Here is a 13,457-nt window from a genome sequence, read left to right on the forward strand (position 1 = left end):
ATCCAGTGGCAGACCAAGAAGACTCACCTCCCCGTTGAGGAAGCAGTAGAGGATGGCCACCACCAGCCCCTGCCAGAGAGAGCAGGCGTTAGTGCAGGGCCTCAGCATCTGCCTGGGGCAGCAGGGCCTGGACGAGTTCCTCTGACCTCCAGTCTGAGTCCTGTGATCCCCAACTCCAGGCTCACTTCCCCATCTCCCTTGATTTAGGGGTATCACCTCTTTTGGGCCCATACAATGTGCCTGCGTGGTCCTGTACCATCCAGCACAGACTGTGAATGCCTTTCATCCTGTTGTCCCTGTCATCTAGTGCCTCAAACACACTCAGTGACTGTAATTTAGGGGATTAACTTGAACCCAGCCAGCAGGGACCAGGAAGCTCACCTGAATCAAGTGAACCATCTAAGAGCAGCAGGATGTATGCTGCTACCCCACTGTGAAGGGGCAGGGCCAGTCCAGTGGGAGACCCTGGGCCTAGAGTGGTCTCATTTCTGAGCTAAGCTAGGAATCTGGAGACACTGAAACCTGGAGGACTCATTCATGTTGAAGAACAAATATGTGTTTGGAATAAACCACGTACAGGCCCAAGCCAGCCAACAGCAGGACTTGGCCTCTTGCCTAGGAGACAGGTGAGTGCATCTCCGTAGTCAGGGTTTCATGTTCCCTGGCCTGGGAGGTCTGGGCCTATCTGGACCCTCCTGCCCTGGAAGGAGCTGGATTTGGAGCTGGATTTTCCTGATGGTGTCCTTGGAGCTCTGCCAGAGTAGGGGCTCCAGTCTGGGGTGCCTAAGTCAAGTCAAAGAGGCCTGCAGATCCATAAATGGGGAGAGTACACCTTGGTCAGCCTGCCCTTCCTTAGAGGACTTCCCACACCCCTGCCCCGGCTAGTGCTCTTCCTCGTCCCTCATTAGAGGCCTAGGCGCTCATCTTCAGCCCTCTTCCCATGCAGACTTGCCCTTAGCTACTTACCACATGGGAAATGACCCCAAAAGTGATGACACAGCTCCTCTGTGATAGGCTTGGTATACATATGACTCCTCAGCCATATACATATATATATATATAGGCTTTTGTGTGTGTGTGCTGGGGATTGAATCCACATGCATGCTAAGTATATGTCCTACCACTGAGCTACATGCGCGGTCCTGAGATAATGGCATTTTAATGAGTCAGTGACAAAACTACATGGGTTTGCTTTAGAATGTCAGGCATCAATGACTGCTGCAGTGACAGCAAGACTGGAACTCTGAGTGCTTGGCCTAGAGCTGCTGCCCACCTCATGGAATGGCAGGAATGCTTACTCAGGGTTTCTAAATTTGGGGGCACATTAGCAAGACCCTGTCTCAGATGTAGCTCATGGTAGAGTACCCTGGGGTTCAATCCCTAGTCCCCCAAAAAACAAGATTGCCAGACATTGGGACTGGCTGAAGCACACTGTTAGAGGACAGAAAGGCATGTGAAGGCAGGCTGTGTAATTTTAACATGCCCGGCAGGTAAATTGGCTGTGATGGGCTTGGTATATATGGACCTGGATTTGCAGCACAGCTTGCCCTGAGTAACTGTGGGATTCTGGGTTCTTCGGTGCTTCATTCAATCTTCACTAAAGCCTGGGTGGGAGGTTGGAGGACCGCCACTTTACGGGTGAGGGGCCTTCCAGCAAGAACTGTGCGTGTGTGGCCCAGAGCTGGTGGTCTAGCTGAAGGGGCTGCCCATCTCATAGACCCAGGTCACCCAGACCTCACCTGCCCTTGGTCCAAAGATACCTTTTCACTGTTAAGGGGAGGGCAGGAGTTCTGGGTGAAGAAAAGTTAGCTGACTCAACTGTAGATAGGGCAGGCCTCACACATGGCCAGCAAGTTTACTAAATTTAGTTATTATGCAATCATTAACAATGAAGACTAGCTGAATTTTAATGACATGAAGAATTGTTCTTTTCCTGTTTTTGTTTGTTTGTTTGTTTGTTTTGGTTTGGGTTTTTTTTTTTTTTTTTTTTTTTTTTTTGCAGTACTAGAGATAGAGCTCAGGGTCTAGCTATATCCACAGCCCTTTTTCTTCTTTATTTTTACTTTTCTTTGTTTTCCAAATTATCTATAATAAGCAAGTATTATTTATACAATCAGAAAGAGTTAATGCATTTAGTTTTAATAAGTCTATGAGAGGGATAATGGTGTTGGGTTGTGTGTGTGTTCTTTAAACCCTTGTCTTTCAGAGCTCCCCTGTCAGGAGCCATCCATGAACCGTGCATGGACCAAACTGGCATCATAGCCAGTGAACAGGAAAAGCTGGTATCCGGGCACTTGCAGCAGCAATCCAGCTGGTAAGACCACATGAGTTCCTATTCAGATCTGCTGGGCTCCACACAGCTCCAAAGATGGGGTGACCTGCTGCAGCCACATAGCCACACAGTCTCTCAGAGAGAGGTGTGGCCTGGCAAGATGCCAATCAACCTGTTGATTGAAAGATACCTAAGCAAGGCTCCACCCCTGAAACCTTATCCCTGCCTTTGATGTACCCCCTTAAATAAATGGGCCATTTTCTAGCTGTTCTGTTCCAGTTCCTAATCAGGACTGGAAGAATCTTTCAGGTGCTCTGCTTTTAAAACTAATTCTGTCTTTATCTTTTATGTCTTCACTAATTACTTCAGACTGTATTTTTCTCAGGTGGCTTATCCCCTTCTGAGCAGGAAAAATTACCCTATGAGGTGCTGGCCACCTCACAATACTCCCCTGGGTTCAATTCCCAGTACCACAGAAAAAGAAAAGAAAAAGAATTGATGTCTTGGGTTTACTTAAAAAGATAAGGGCACAGCCAGGCACGGTGATGCACACTTGTAATGCCAGGGGCTGAGGGAGGAGGACCCCAAGTATGAGGCCAGCCTGGGCAGCTTGGCAAGATCTCATCTCAAAAGAAAAAAAAGATGGGGGGTTATCTGTAAAAATAGACATGAAGTAAGAAAGGCCATGAATAGATATTGCTGAGCTGCAGGACCGGTACATGAGGGCTCAATCTGTTCTCTTCACTTTTATATATGAAAGAAATTTTCACATATGCATATATATATATATGTATTTTGTTACCTACCTGCGTACATATAAGACTGTATACACTATACTTACAAATACACACTTTTTTTTTTTTTCTTTTTTGGTGGTGCTGGGGATTGAACCCAGAGCCTTGTGCATGCTAGGCAAGCACTCTACCAACTGAGCTATATCCCAGCCCTATACAATCTTAATAATCCTTTTCTTCATAAGAATTTCCGTGGGAACATCAGGAAAGTGCTTTTGGATTTCTCGTGAACATTTTCCCATAGAGAAGCTAAATGGTTTTTGCTTAGGTATTCTGTAGCCCCAACTCTGAGGGACAGGAAGTCCCCATCTGTGTGGTAAAGCAGATCTGGTCTTCCAGCTTTCCACATGGTCACTACCATTTTCATGAGCCAGGTCAAATCCTTCTTCACAAGTGGCTCTTAAGTCCGTCAGCTGCTGAATTGGGGCCCAGGAGCCAGGAGGAAGAGAACCGTGGGTCATATACACCAGAAGCTTGGTCCTCTGCAGGTCTGGGACATTGGCAGGGGCCCTAGGCAGAGTTGCTGCTCAGAGGAGGCAGGAGGGACACGCTGGGGTGGGGTCTGAAGGCACAGGAAGGCAATGGTGTGCTCCCAGTTGTGTGTCCTCCCTGGAACCTATGAGTGGTAAGGGACCACTGTTCTTCTCAAAAGTGACATCACCTTGTTTTTTTTTTTTTTTTAAGGAAATTTCTGAGTAAATAAATAAAAATCATTGTAAAGTTTAGGATTCGCATTAAGACTCCCTTCTACCTGAACCTGTTTCCTTTTCCTTTTCTAACCTCACAACATCATATAGAATTCTCTCTCTCTCTCTCTCTCTCTCTCTCTCTCTCTCTCTCTCTCTCTCTCCCCCCCTTCTTCTCCCCCCCTTCATTTTTTTTTCTTGCCAGATTTTGTTTTTAATAAGTTGCACATGCACATGGCTTTTAAAAGTCAAATAATTCTTATTTTGTAAAAAATCAATAGTCTCCTGACAACCCCGCCCCCATTTCCTGTTGCTCCAAGGCAACTTGAACTCTCTTAACTGATTCTAAATAAATATGCTGATGCTGCTACTTGTGGATTTCTCAGTTTGGGGATTTTCTATGTTCTTCCCAGTATGAAGAGGAGGAGACTGTTGTCTTTCACACACGCTCCCACCGGGCTCATCCTCCTGCAGGCTTTGGGGTATCTGCCTTAATGAGACTGCAGATGGTATGGAGAGTTGAACTCAGAGTGCTGGGTGGCTTTTCATTTTTGTGTTCCCTGTAGTCAGTCTCTGAGTTTCATCTCCCACCCTCATTTGACTGGTGGGGACTTCGAGTCCCACTCAGGGTCACAAAGCACAGGCAGTCCTATGGGTCTCCACCAAATGAGGTCTCTTCCCAGGTCACCACTGACCATCAGCACTGGATGCTTGCTGTCACAGACCCTCTGCTTCTCTCTGAGGAAACAGAAAACTTGCCCTTTTCACCAGTAGCCATAGACCCCAAAGCTCACCTGGAATGAGCCAAGGGCCAATTCAAAAAACAGCTGGACCTCCATGGCGTCCTCGGGGGAGAAGGCGAAGACGATGTAGTGGACACCGAAGAGGGGAATCAGCAGGAGGGTGGACTTGGCCAGGCGCCTGGGGACACAGGGACACACTGTCACTCCTGTGCTGCCTCCCTCCGGCCCCCCTCCTGTCAGCAAGGGCACATTTCATCTAGTGCCCATTTGCATTGAGCTTGGCCCCAGTGTCCCTAAACTATTTTGTTTTTCTGAAAATTTTTTTTTTCATTTGTTTTTGTTTGGTTGTGTCGTGCTGTGGATCAAACCTCGCATGCCAGGCAAGCGTTCTCCCACTGAGCCAGGCCCCCAGCTCCTGTTTTCATCATTTGGGAAAATTCCTAACTCCCACGCACCCCGCACTCAGACACAACACTCGCCAACACGTGATCTATCCCAGGACTTTCTGATCATGGGTCTCATCAGTAAATACATAAACAGGCCCTCAAATAACTTTTGCTTATAAATTATATATATGTGTGTGACAGTCACTCCGTGTCTAACTTAAGCTGAGCACACCCAGCTTTGTTTTCTTAGGTAATACATACCTATGAGGAGAAGTTCTTGTGTTTTCTTCCAAGATCAGTGTCGCCAACTTTAGCAAATAAAAATACAAGATACCCAGTCGAATTTGAATTTCATATACACAATGGGAAAGTTAGAGGGAATAAGTCCTTAAAAAAAACCAAACTATTTGTTGTTTATCCAAAATGCAAATGTGACTGGGCATCCTGTATTTTATCTGGTAACTTTACCCTGACCTCTAGCTCTACCTGACTTCAGAGCCTGTCGCTCCAGGGATGTTGTGGGGAGGCTGACAGGATCCTGGCTACTGCGAGACTCTCAGAACTCAACAGATTATGGAGAAAGACTCCATTAGACGCTAACTTGTCTTTACCATATCCTATCTTGGAGGCTGCTGCCTCCTCACTCATATGTTGAAGCTAAAACCACCAGGATGGAATCGTATTTTGGCACAGGGTCTTTAAAGAGGTGATTAAGTTAAAATGAGGCCATTAGGATTGACCATTGTACACTTCAACTGTGTCCTTATGAGAAAAGGAAGTTTGGGCCCACAGAGTTGGATGCCTGTGCACAGAGAAGAGACCACGTGAGGACACAGGGCAAAGGTGACCATCTACAAGCCACAGAGAGACACCTCAGAAGACATTTAGCCTTGATCTTGGACTTCCAGGCTCCAGAACTGTGGGAAAGTACATTTCTGTTGTTTAAGCCCCTAGTTTGTGGTTATTTTCTTATGGCAGCCCTGGCAGACTAAACCCATCTTCTTTAACATCTTAAAAGGTTTTTAAGTATTTTTTTTTTTTAAAGAGAGAGGAGAGAGAGAGAGAGAGAGAATTTTCAATATTTATTTTCTAGTTCTCGGTGGACATAACATCCTTGTTGGTATGTGGTGCTGAGGATCGAACCCCGGGCCGCATGCATGCCAGGCGAGCGCGCTACCGCTTGAGCCACATCCCCAGCCCCTAAGTATTTTTGATATACCTGAAAAATCTGATGAGAGCTAAGGTTATTCTCTCCTGAACAACATGCACAGCTACACAGATTGTCTGAATCTGGGTCCCTCGCCTGGCCTTAAGGGTCACATCTCTGCTTCCAGACTTCCTGGCTGAGATTTCTTAATTTTCCCACACCACAGTGTCTGAGGCTTCATAATCAGGCCCATCCCCACCATTTTCCTGGAACTCAGTCTATCACTTTTCTTTCTTTTTCTGGAAACAGTTGAGTAAACAGTAGGTACTCTGTAAATGCTTGCTGACAGTCAGAACATGCCTGGGTCTTTGCTTTCCACTTACTTATATTGGTTCACTTCATTTCCTCCTGTTTCTTGAGTCCTAAGTTTTCTCATCAGGATTCTTAAAATGTTTATAAATAAGATGAAATTGATCTGCAAAACACAAGGCAGAAGGTGGGCTGAAGGTGTCTTGCTTTCTCAGATACTTCTCCTGGCCCTGTCCCCTAGACCTGAGGGTGGAGAAGACACTGCAGACACCACCTGAAAGGCCCACCCTGCTGCTCACTCCTACCCCCCAGAATCCTTTCTAGAGGTAAACGCTGGCGGAAACACCCCCTCCCACCCCAGCCTGCAGGGGCTCTAGACTTTCTCAGCCTCAGGGCAGATCATTCATATTCTCAGTGCTTTGGAATCTTCCTGGGGTCTTGAAAAAGGCCGGTGGCAGGCTGGGCCTGAGAGTCTGCATTTCTAATAAGCTCCCAGGGAATGTCAAAGCTAACTTTCTTTCTCTCCATCTTCCTTTCTCCCTCCCTCCCTCCCTCCCTCCCTTCCTTCCTTCCTTCCTTCCTTCCTTCCTTCCTTCCTTCCTTCCTTCCTTCCTTTCTGTGTATGGTACTTGGAATTGAACCCAGGCATGCTCTAAATTCAGTTCTGAGAATCTAGGGTACATCCCCAAAGGTTATGGTTCAATAAGTCTGGTGTGGATCCAAGAATTTGCATTTTTAACAAGCTCCCAGCTAGAGCTGCAGTTGCTGGTCTAGAACCACACTTTAAAAACTGCTGTTTCACAGCCTCCAGTCAGTTTGCAGCTCAATCACCACCTCCAGGAAGCTACCCTTGATTGCCACTCATTCCTTATTATTATATTTAGAGATGATGTTACTTTTCCAGAGCACTTAAAATATCTTAAAAGGGATCTAAAAATGGAGCTCAAGGGTAGAGCCATTGCCAAGCATGCTTGAGGCCTTGGGTAGAATAAAAGGCCAAATGCTTGCATCTGTTAAGCCTTCTACCAACTTGACCGTTAACTTCCTGAAGGGCAGGAATGGAGTTTGGACTTTCTTTCTGAGTGTGTGTGTGTGTGTGTGTGTGTGTTACTTGGGATTGAACCCAGGGGTGCTCTACCACTGAGCTACACCCTCAACCCTTTTTGATTTTTTATATTGAGAAAGGGTCTGGCTAAATTGCAGAGGCTGCCTTGGCCTTCAGATTCTCTGGGATTATAGGCATGGGTTCTAGTCTCTTCATTTCTTTGGCGCCCTCTCTTCCCACCCTTGTGGCCCATGCTGGGAGGTTATTTGCTCATGTGGAAGCTCCTCTCCTTCCCTCCTCCCCCACCTACTCCAGCCCCATTTTACAGAAGGACAGTGAATCACCCAGCCCCTCACCCTCGTTGTTCTCAGGAATTGCCAAGGGCTGGGAAAACACTTGCCACAAAACATAGGCTTAGAGGCAACTAGGACTCATAGCCCAGTTCTGTTCCTTGGGGAACACTGGCATCTAGAGGAATCCCAGCCTCCAAGTCCTCTACCCCCATGGGCCGGTCACTGTTTCCATCAGTCCCACTGGGCCCCAGCTCAGGGGAAGACAGCCACTCACCAGGATGGACAGAATCACAGGCCCTCGAATGACCCACCAGATGGAAGCATTGGCATTGATGTCCCAACACCTATGGGACGGAGGGAGGGAGGGACAAGGAGCACTGTCAGGAGGGGGAAGCTGGACTACCCAGCCAATGCCGTTCCCCAGGCAACCTCAGACGTAGCCCTGTGTGCCCAGCACTGTTAGAGCCTGCCCCTCTCCTGTAGCTCAGGAGCACGGCTGGGGCACAGGGAGCAGCCACCTATCTCCATGGAATTTACTGGAACCTAAGATCCTGGGGACCCCAGGATCCCAAAGCTAGCTTGTCAGAATTCACTGGGGCTCACAGTGGCACACTCAGCTGTCAACAGGGGCCAGGCACAGAGCATCGGTGAGTGAGGTGGCACGGTGACTGGCTTGGGACCTCAGGATCCCAGGACATCAGGCATGAGGGGAACCTGATCAGCGAGAGATGCGCCTAGTCCAAGGCAACTGGGACAGAGTTTAATTGGTTGGGTTTATTTGTTTTTGTTTTTTTCCACAAAGGAAATGAGAAGTGCTAATAGAACTTTCCACTTTTTCTTTCTTTCTTTTTTTTTTTTTTTAGAGAGAGTGAGAGAGAGAGAGAATTTTTAATATTTATATTTTAGTTCTCGGCAGACACAACATCTTTGTTGGTATGTGGTGCTGAGGATCGAACCCGGGCCGCACGCATGCCAGGCCAGCATGCTACTGCTTGAGCCACATCCCCAGCCCAGAACTTTCCACTTTTTCTAGAGAGGTAGAATTATTTTCCCACAAAGAAAATGAGAAATTCTAATAGAACTCTTTCCATTTTTTTTTCCAGAAAGGAGGGAGGGTTCCTTTTTTTTTTTTTTTTTAAGAGCAGGAGGCCACCTACTCACTTGCCCAGGTGGCCTCCAAACCCTGGGCTCAAGCAATGCTGACTCCCTCTCCCGAGTTGCTGAAACTGCAGGTGTACAACCCTGTAACCAGCCAGATTTTTTTTTTTTCTTAAAAAAGTAAATTCACCCATTTTTAAAAAGTGGATTTGAAACCATTATTTGGGGCAGAGTTTGAACTATAAGACACATACAAGCCTCATCCCCCGGCCCACTTCTTGGCCTGGTGGCATCCTACCTACCATGCTGCCTCAAAATATTTCCCGAGCTCACCCGCAGGTGGGCCCCTTGGGCTTAGTCCACCTGCACTTCACTCCTTTATAGAGCAAGACCAGAGCTCTGGTTTGTCCAGGTCACTGCCACACCCAGGAGGTGAGAATGGTGCTACCCTCAGGGCTCTTAAACCTGCAGGGGAGGGAGGTGTCTTCCACTGAGCAGCAGCTGTCTGGAGTACAGCAGTCTGGCCCCTGATCTAAGCACAGAGCTGACCCTGCAGGCACAAAGACAGGGCTGCCAGGAGACTGCAGGTGTGGCCCATCTGGAAACACACCTGGAGAGTGAGAAGCACAGCTCCAGAGAACTAGCCTGTGGCCTCTCATCTGAAACAGCAGGCCTTTCCTAGATAGATAGCTCCCTAAATAGCTCCTAGATAGCTCCAAGGGCTGGACCCCTGGGCAGAATCATGGAGCCTGTGGAGACAGTTGGTGGGTCCCCCCTCCTGAACTGGGATTGATTTGTATTAAAATATAGGTTTGTTAGAAGCTTAACCATGCTATTTGAAGAAAGGGACAATGTCAAGTATAGTTGCCTCTCAGCATCCACAGGAGATGAGTTCCAGGATGCTCCACGATACCGAAACCCACAGATGCTCAAGCCCCTTCAATAAGATCATATAGTATTTGCATATAATTCTACATATATTTTCCTGTACACTTTAGATGACTTAGAATACCTAATACAATGTAAATAGCTATCCTACTATATTGTTTAGGGAATAATGACAAGGACTAAAAGTTGGTACATCTTCAGTGGAGACCAACTTTTCATTTTTCAATTCAAGTTTGGCTGAATTGGTGGGGGGCAGGGCAGAATTCTGTCTACAAATTCTTGGTAACTCTCCTTCCAACCGCTTACCCGATGTCTTCCAGAAAGTGCCTGGTGATAGCCCACGAAGCAACGAAAACAGCTGGGGAACCTGAGGGTTAAAAACAAATTGGGAAGGGGGAAGAGAGGACTCAGACTTCAACAGAGGAACAAGTCGACTCTAGCCCAGGTGCTGAGCCAGTGCCAAGATTTGGTTCCCACAGAAACCCCTTTGCCATCCTCTGTCTCTGTGTAGCCACACGCTTCAAAGGTGCTGGGATGTTCTGGGAGTGGAGGCAGGATTGGATGGATCCTGAAAGCTGCTTGGGGTTAGGAGCATCCTGGGAGCCTGGGCCAGACTCCAAGGACCCCTGGGCAGAATCACGGAGCCTGTGGAGACAGTTGGTGGGTCCCCGCTCCTGAACTGGAATTGATTTTTATTAAAATATTGGTTTGTAGGAAGCTCAATCATCTAACTGGTAAGGTAAACCATCACTGCCATATTGACACAAAAATACACAGACAAGAGAAAATCTTCATGAGGGAACGTTTCCTGACTTCTGTTTAAAGACAGCAAACTGAGCTTAGATATTTATTTCTCTTTTCCCCAAAGCCCCTCCAAAATGACAGCAAAGAGATAGAAATGGGTCCGAGGCTGTAGCTCAGTGGCAGAGTCCTTGCCTAGTGTGTGGGGGTCTTGGCTTCTAGCCTCAACGCCACAGAAAGAAAAAAGAAAAAGAAAAGTGGCATAATAAGAAGCACAAAGACTAGGAAGGAAAGGTGGAGTGGACAAGAGGTGTCACTACATTTAGGAACAGAGAAAACTGATTGAGGAATGACAACTGGGTCCCAGCCCCCTTGTCTCACCACACCCAAAACGTAAAAGGATTCTTTTCTGGAGGAACTGAACAGCCCCAGAAAAAAAGGGGCCTAAAATCAACAGTACTGGGACCCTTCAGCACAGTGGCCACTTCAGCCCAGTCTCCCAGCCCCTCTCCAGTGCCTCTGGTCAGTTCCAAAGTGACTCAGCCAAAGTCAAGTCACCCACCTCTGATTACATAAAAGACTGGAAACAAAACAACCAGAGAAAAGGGACTCAGAGAAACAGACCATGCCAGGAGCAGAAGGAGCCTGAACAAATGACTCTTGGGACAGGAAAGATGATGCCTACAAGATACAGACAGGATCCTGCAAACCAGGAGCAATCAGAGGGTAAGACAGAGGGCTTTGAAACTAAACACAGGGTGACCAAATACAACATTCAAAAGATGGGTTGGGAGATAAAGACCAGGAATCTCCCTGAGAGCAGAGCAAAAAGACAATGGAATGCAAAGTAGGAAATTAGAAAATTAGAGGTTGTTTCCAGGCCATGCACCATCTGACTAAAAGGAGTTTCAGAAAAGAGAAAAAAAAAAATGAAGGAAAGAAATGATTCATCAGATAATCCAGGATCATCTTCAAGAAATGAGGAGGAGAGTTTGCAGATGAAAGGGCCACCACATGCCAGCAAAATGAATGAAAGGAGACCCACACTGGAGCACATCCCCGCCCCCTCCACCCTGACATTGCTAACTACAGAGAGAAAATCCCCTATGTATTTGTTTGTTTGCTTATTTATTTTTTGCAGTGCTGGGGATGGAACCCAGGACCTTGTGCATGCCACGTAAGTGCTTCACCACTGAGCTACATCCCAGCCCTTGCATTTTATACATAGGAAGGTAAATAAAAGTCTCAAGAATGGCACGGCACCCCCCCCCCCTTAAAACCAGAGGTCAAAACTCAAAGTCTTCGAAACTTGAGAGGAAAAATGATTTTTTGACCTGATATTTTATGTCCAACAAAATGACAAATTAGTTGTGAAAATAGAATAAAGACATATTCAGATGTGCGATGCAAAAAATAAAAAATATAGATAGATAGATAGATAAATAAATAAATAAAATGTTTCCTCCAGATCCTGTTTGTCAGACAGATACTGGAGGATGTGCTCCAATACAATGAGGGAGGAAATCAAAGAGAAGGAGACAAGAAATAAAGGAAATAGGATTTGTGACAGAAGGTGAAGAGAATTCTCTGCATGAAGATTAAGACAGCTGAGCAAGTCTAGGAAATCACCAGACCCAGTCAAGCAGGAGGGGAAAAAAGCTCTAGAAAAAACAGTAGCAGATATATTGGGTTAAATAGCGCTGCACCCCCCAATCCAGGTCTAACCAGAACCTTGGAAGGTGCCTGTCTTTGGAGTTAGGTTGTAGTTAATGTCATTAGCTAAGATGAAGTCCTGTTGAATTGGGTGGACCCCTATTCCAATACAATTGGCACACTTAGAAGGCCAGAAGACATGCTGGGAGGAAATGTAGAGGAAAAAGACCACTGACAGACAGACAGACAGAAATGGGGGTGATGTGGCTATCAGCCAAGGAATGCCAAGGCCTTCCAGCTACCACCAGGAACAGGAGAGAGGCGTGGACCAGATTGTCCCTCACAGTCAACCCTGCAAACCCCTTGATTTCAGACTTCTGATCTCCAGGACTGTGAAAGAGTAAATTTATGTTGTGTTGAGCCACCAACTTGGTGGCAATGTGTTAGGCAGCCATAGGAAATTAATACAGCAGGAACAAATGGAAAGAAACATAAAAGTTGTTGGAATTGAAGTGGACTCACCAGGTCAACCCTAATAAAAATAAATAAAGTTGGGAGGTTAGAAATAAAAGGTTCTTGCTCATAATTGCCTGATAGAGTCACAAAAGACTCTGCCAGGACTGAAAGTTTGCACAGCAACTACAAGAAGTAATTCTACAAGGACATTTGCCCAGGGACTGTTCACCTTGGAGGGAGCCACTCTTGTTATCAGTCATCATGGCCAAAGATTATATCTCATATAATCCTCCCTCTTTTTTTTTTTTTTAAAAGCCTCCTGGTTTCAACTCTTTGAACAAAGTCACAGTTTACTGTGGCACACATATTCCCATTGCCAATGCCATTCTCCAAAAAAATCATTGTTTTTTATTTCTCTGATTTTCTCAAAATTTAGGTTGACAAAACATAGGCACTGAGATTTCCTGTTAACATTTGATGATTTGGAAAATAGTACTGGAGGGTTTTTCAGAGAATTCGGGAGAATCAGTGAAAGTGATATAATAAAATATTGATAAGCAAATAAAAAAACTCAACTCCAGGAAAAATAAAATGCTAAACAAATCGGAAGGATAATTGTTGTATACCACTTGGCTCAGTAGTAAACAATATTTACGTAGATATGATCAAGTAGTAGGCAATATTAATTCACTAAACAATTCTGGGCCTGTGGTGAGACAGACAGTCCTGGCAGGCAGGGCGTGGCCAAGCAGGCTGCTCCCCTCAAGGCACCTGGGAAACAGAGTGAGAGGAAGGGACTGGAGACAAGAGATAGTCCCCAAGGGCATGCTCCCAAGGACACACTCCTTCCAAGTACCCAGGTCCCACCTCCTACAGTTTGCACCATCTCCTGATGGTTCATTCAGCTATGAACCCATCAGTGGATTAATCCAGTGATGAGCCCTGA

The 13,457-nt window shown here is 46.3% G+C and overlaps 1 protein-coding gene across 1 annotated transcript in view; it reads right to left on the minus strand.

Moving 5' to 3' along the window:
* Positions 1–13,457, minus strand: part of LOC144250261 (secretin receptor-like) — a 63,945-nt gene that overhangs the window by 1,314 nt on the left and 49,174 nt on the right. Inside the window, exons 8-12 of the mRNA XM_077792778.1 lie at positions 9,968–10,028; positions 7,950–8,019; positions 6,412–6,503; positions 4,547–4,673; positions 28–69 (exon numbers count right to left, since the gene is read on the minus strand). Coding sequence (XP_077648904.1) covers positions 28–69; positions 4,547–4,673; positions 6,412–6,503; positions 7,950–8,019; positions 9,968–10,028 — 392 coding nt within the window. The remainder of the gene's footprint in view (positions 1–27; positions 70–4,546; positions 4,674–6,411; positions 6,504–7,949; positions 8,020–9,967; positions 10,029–13,457) is intronic.

The sequence above is a fragment of the Urocitellus parryii genome, chromosome 1 (assembly GCF_045843805.1).
Source record: "Urocitellus parryii isolate mUroPar1 chromosome 1, mUroPar1.hap1, whole genome shotgun sequence".
Taxonomy (NCBI): Eukaryota; Metazoa; Chordata; class Mammalia; order Rodentia; family Sciuridae; genus Urocitellus; species Urocitellus parryii.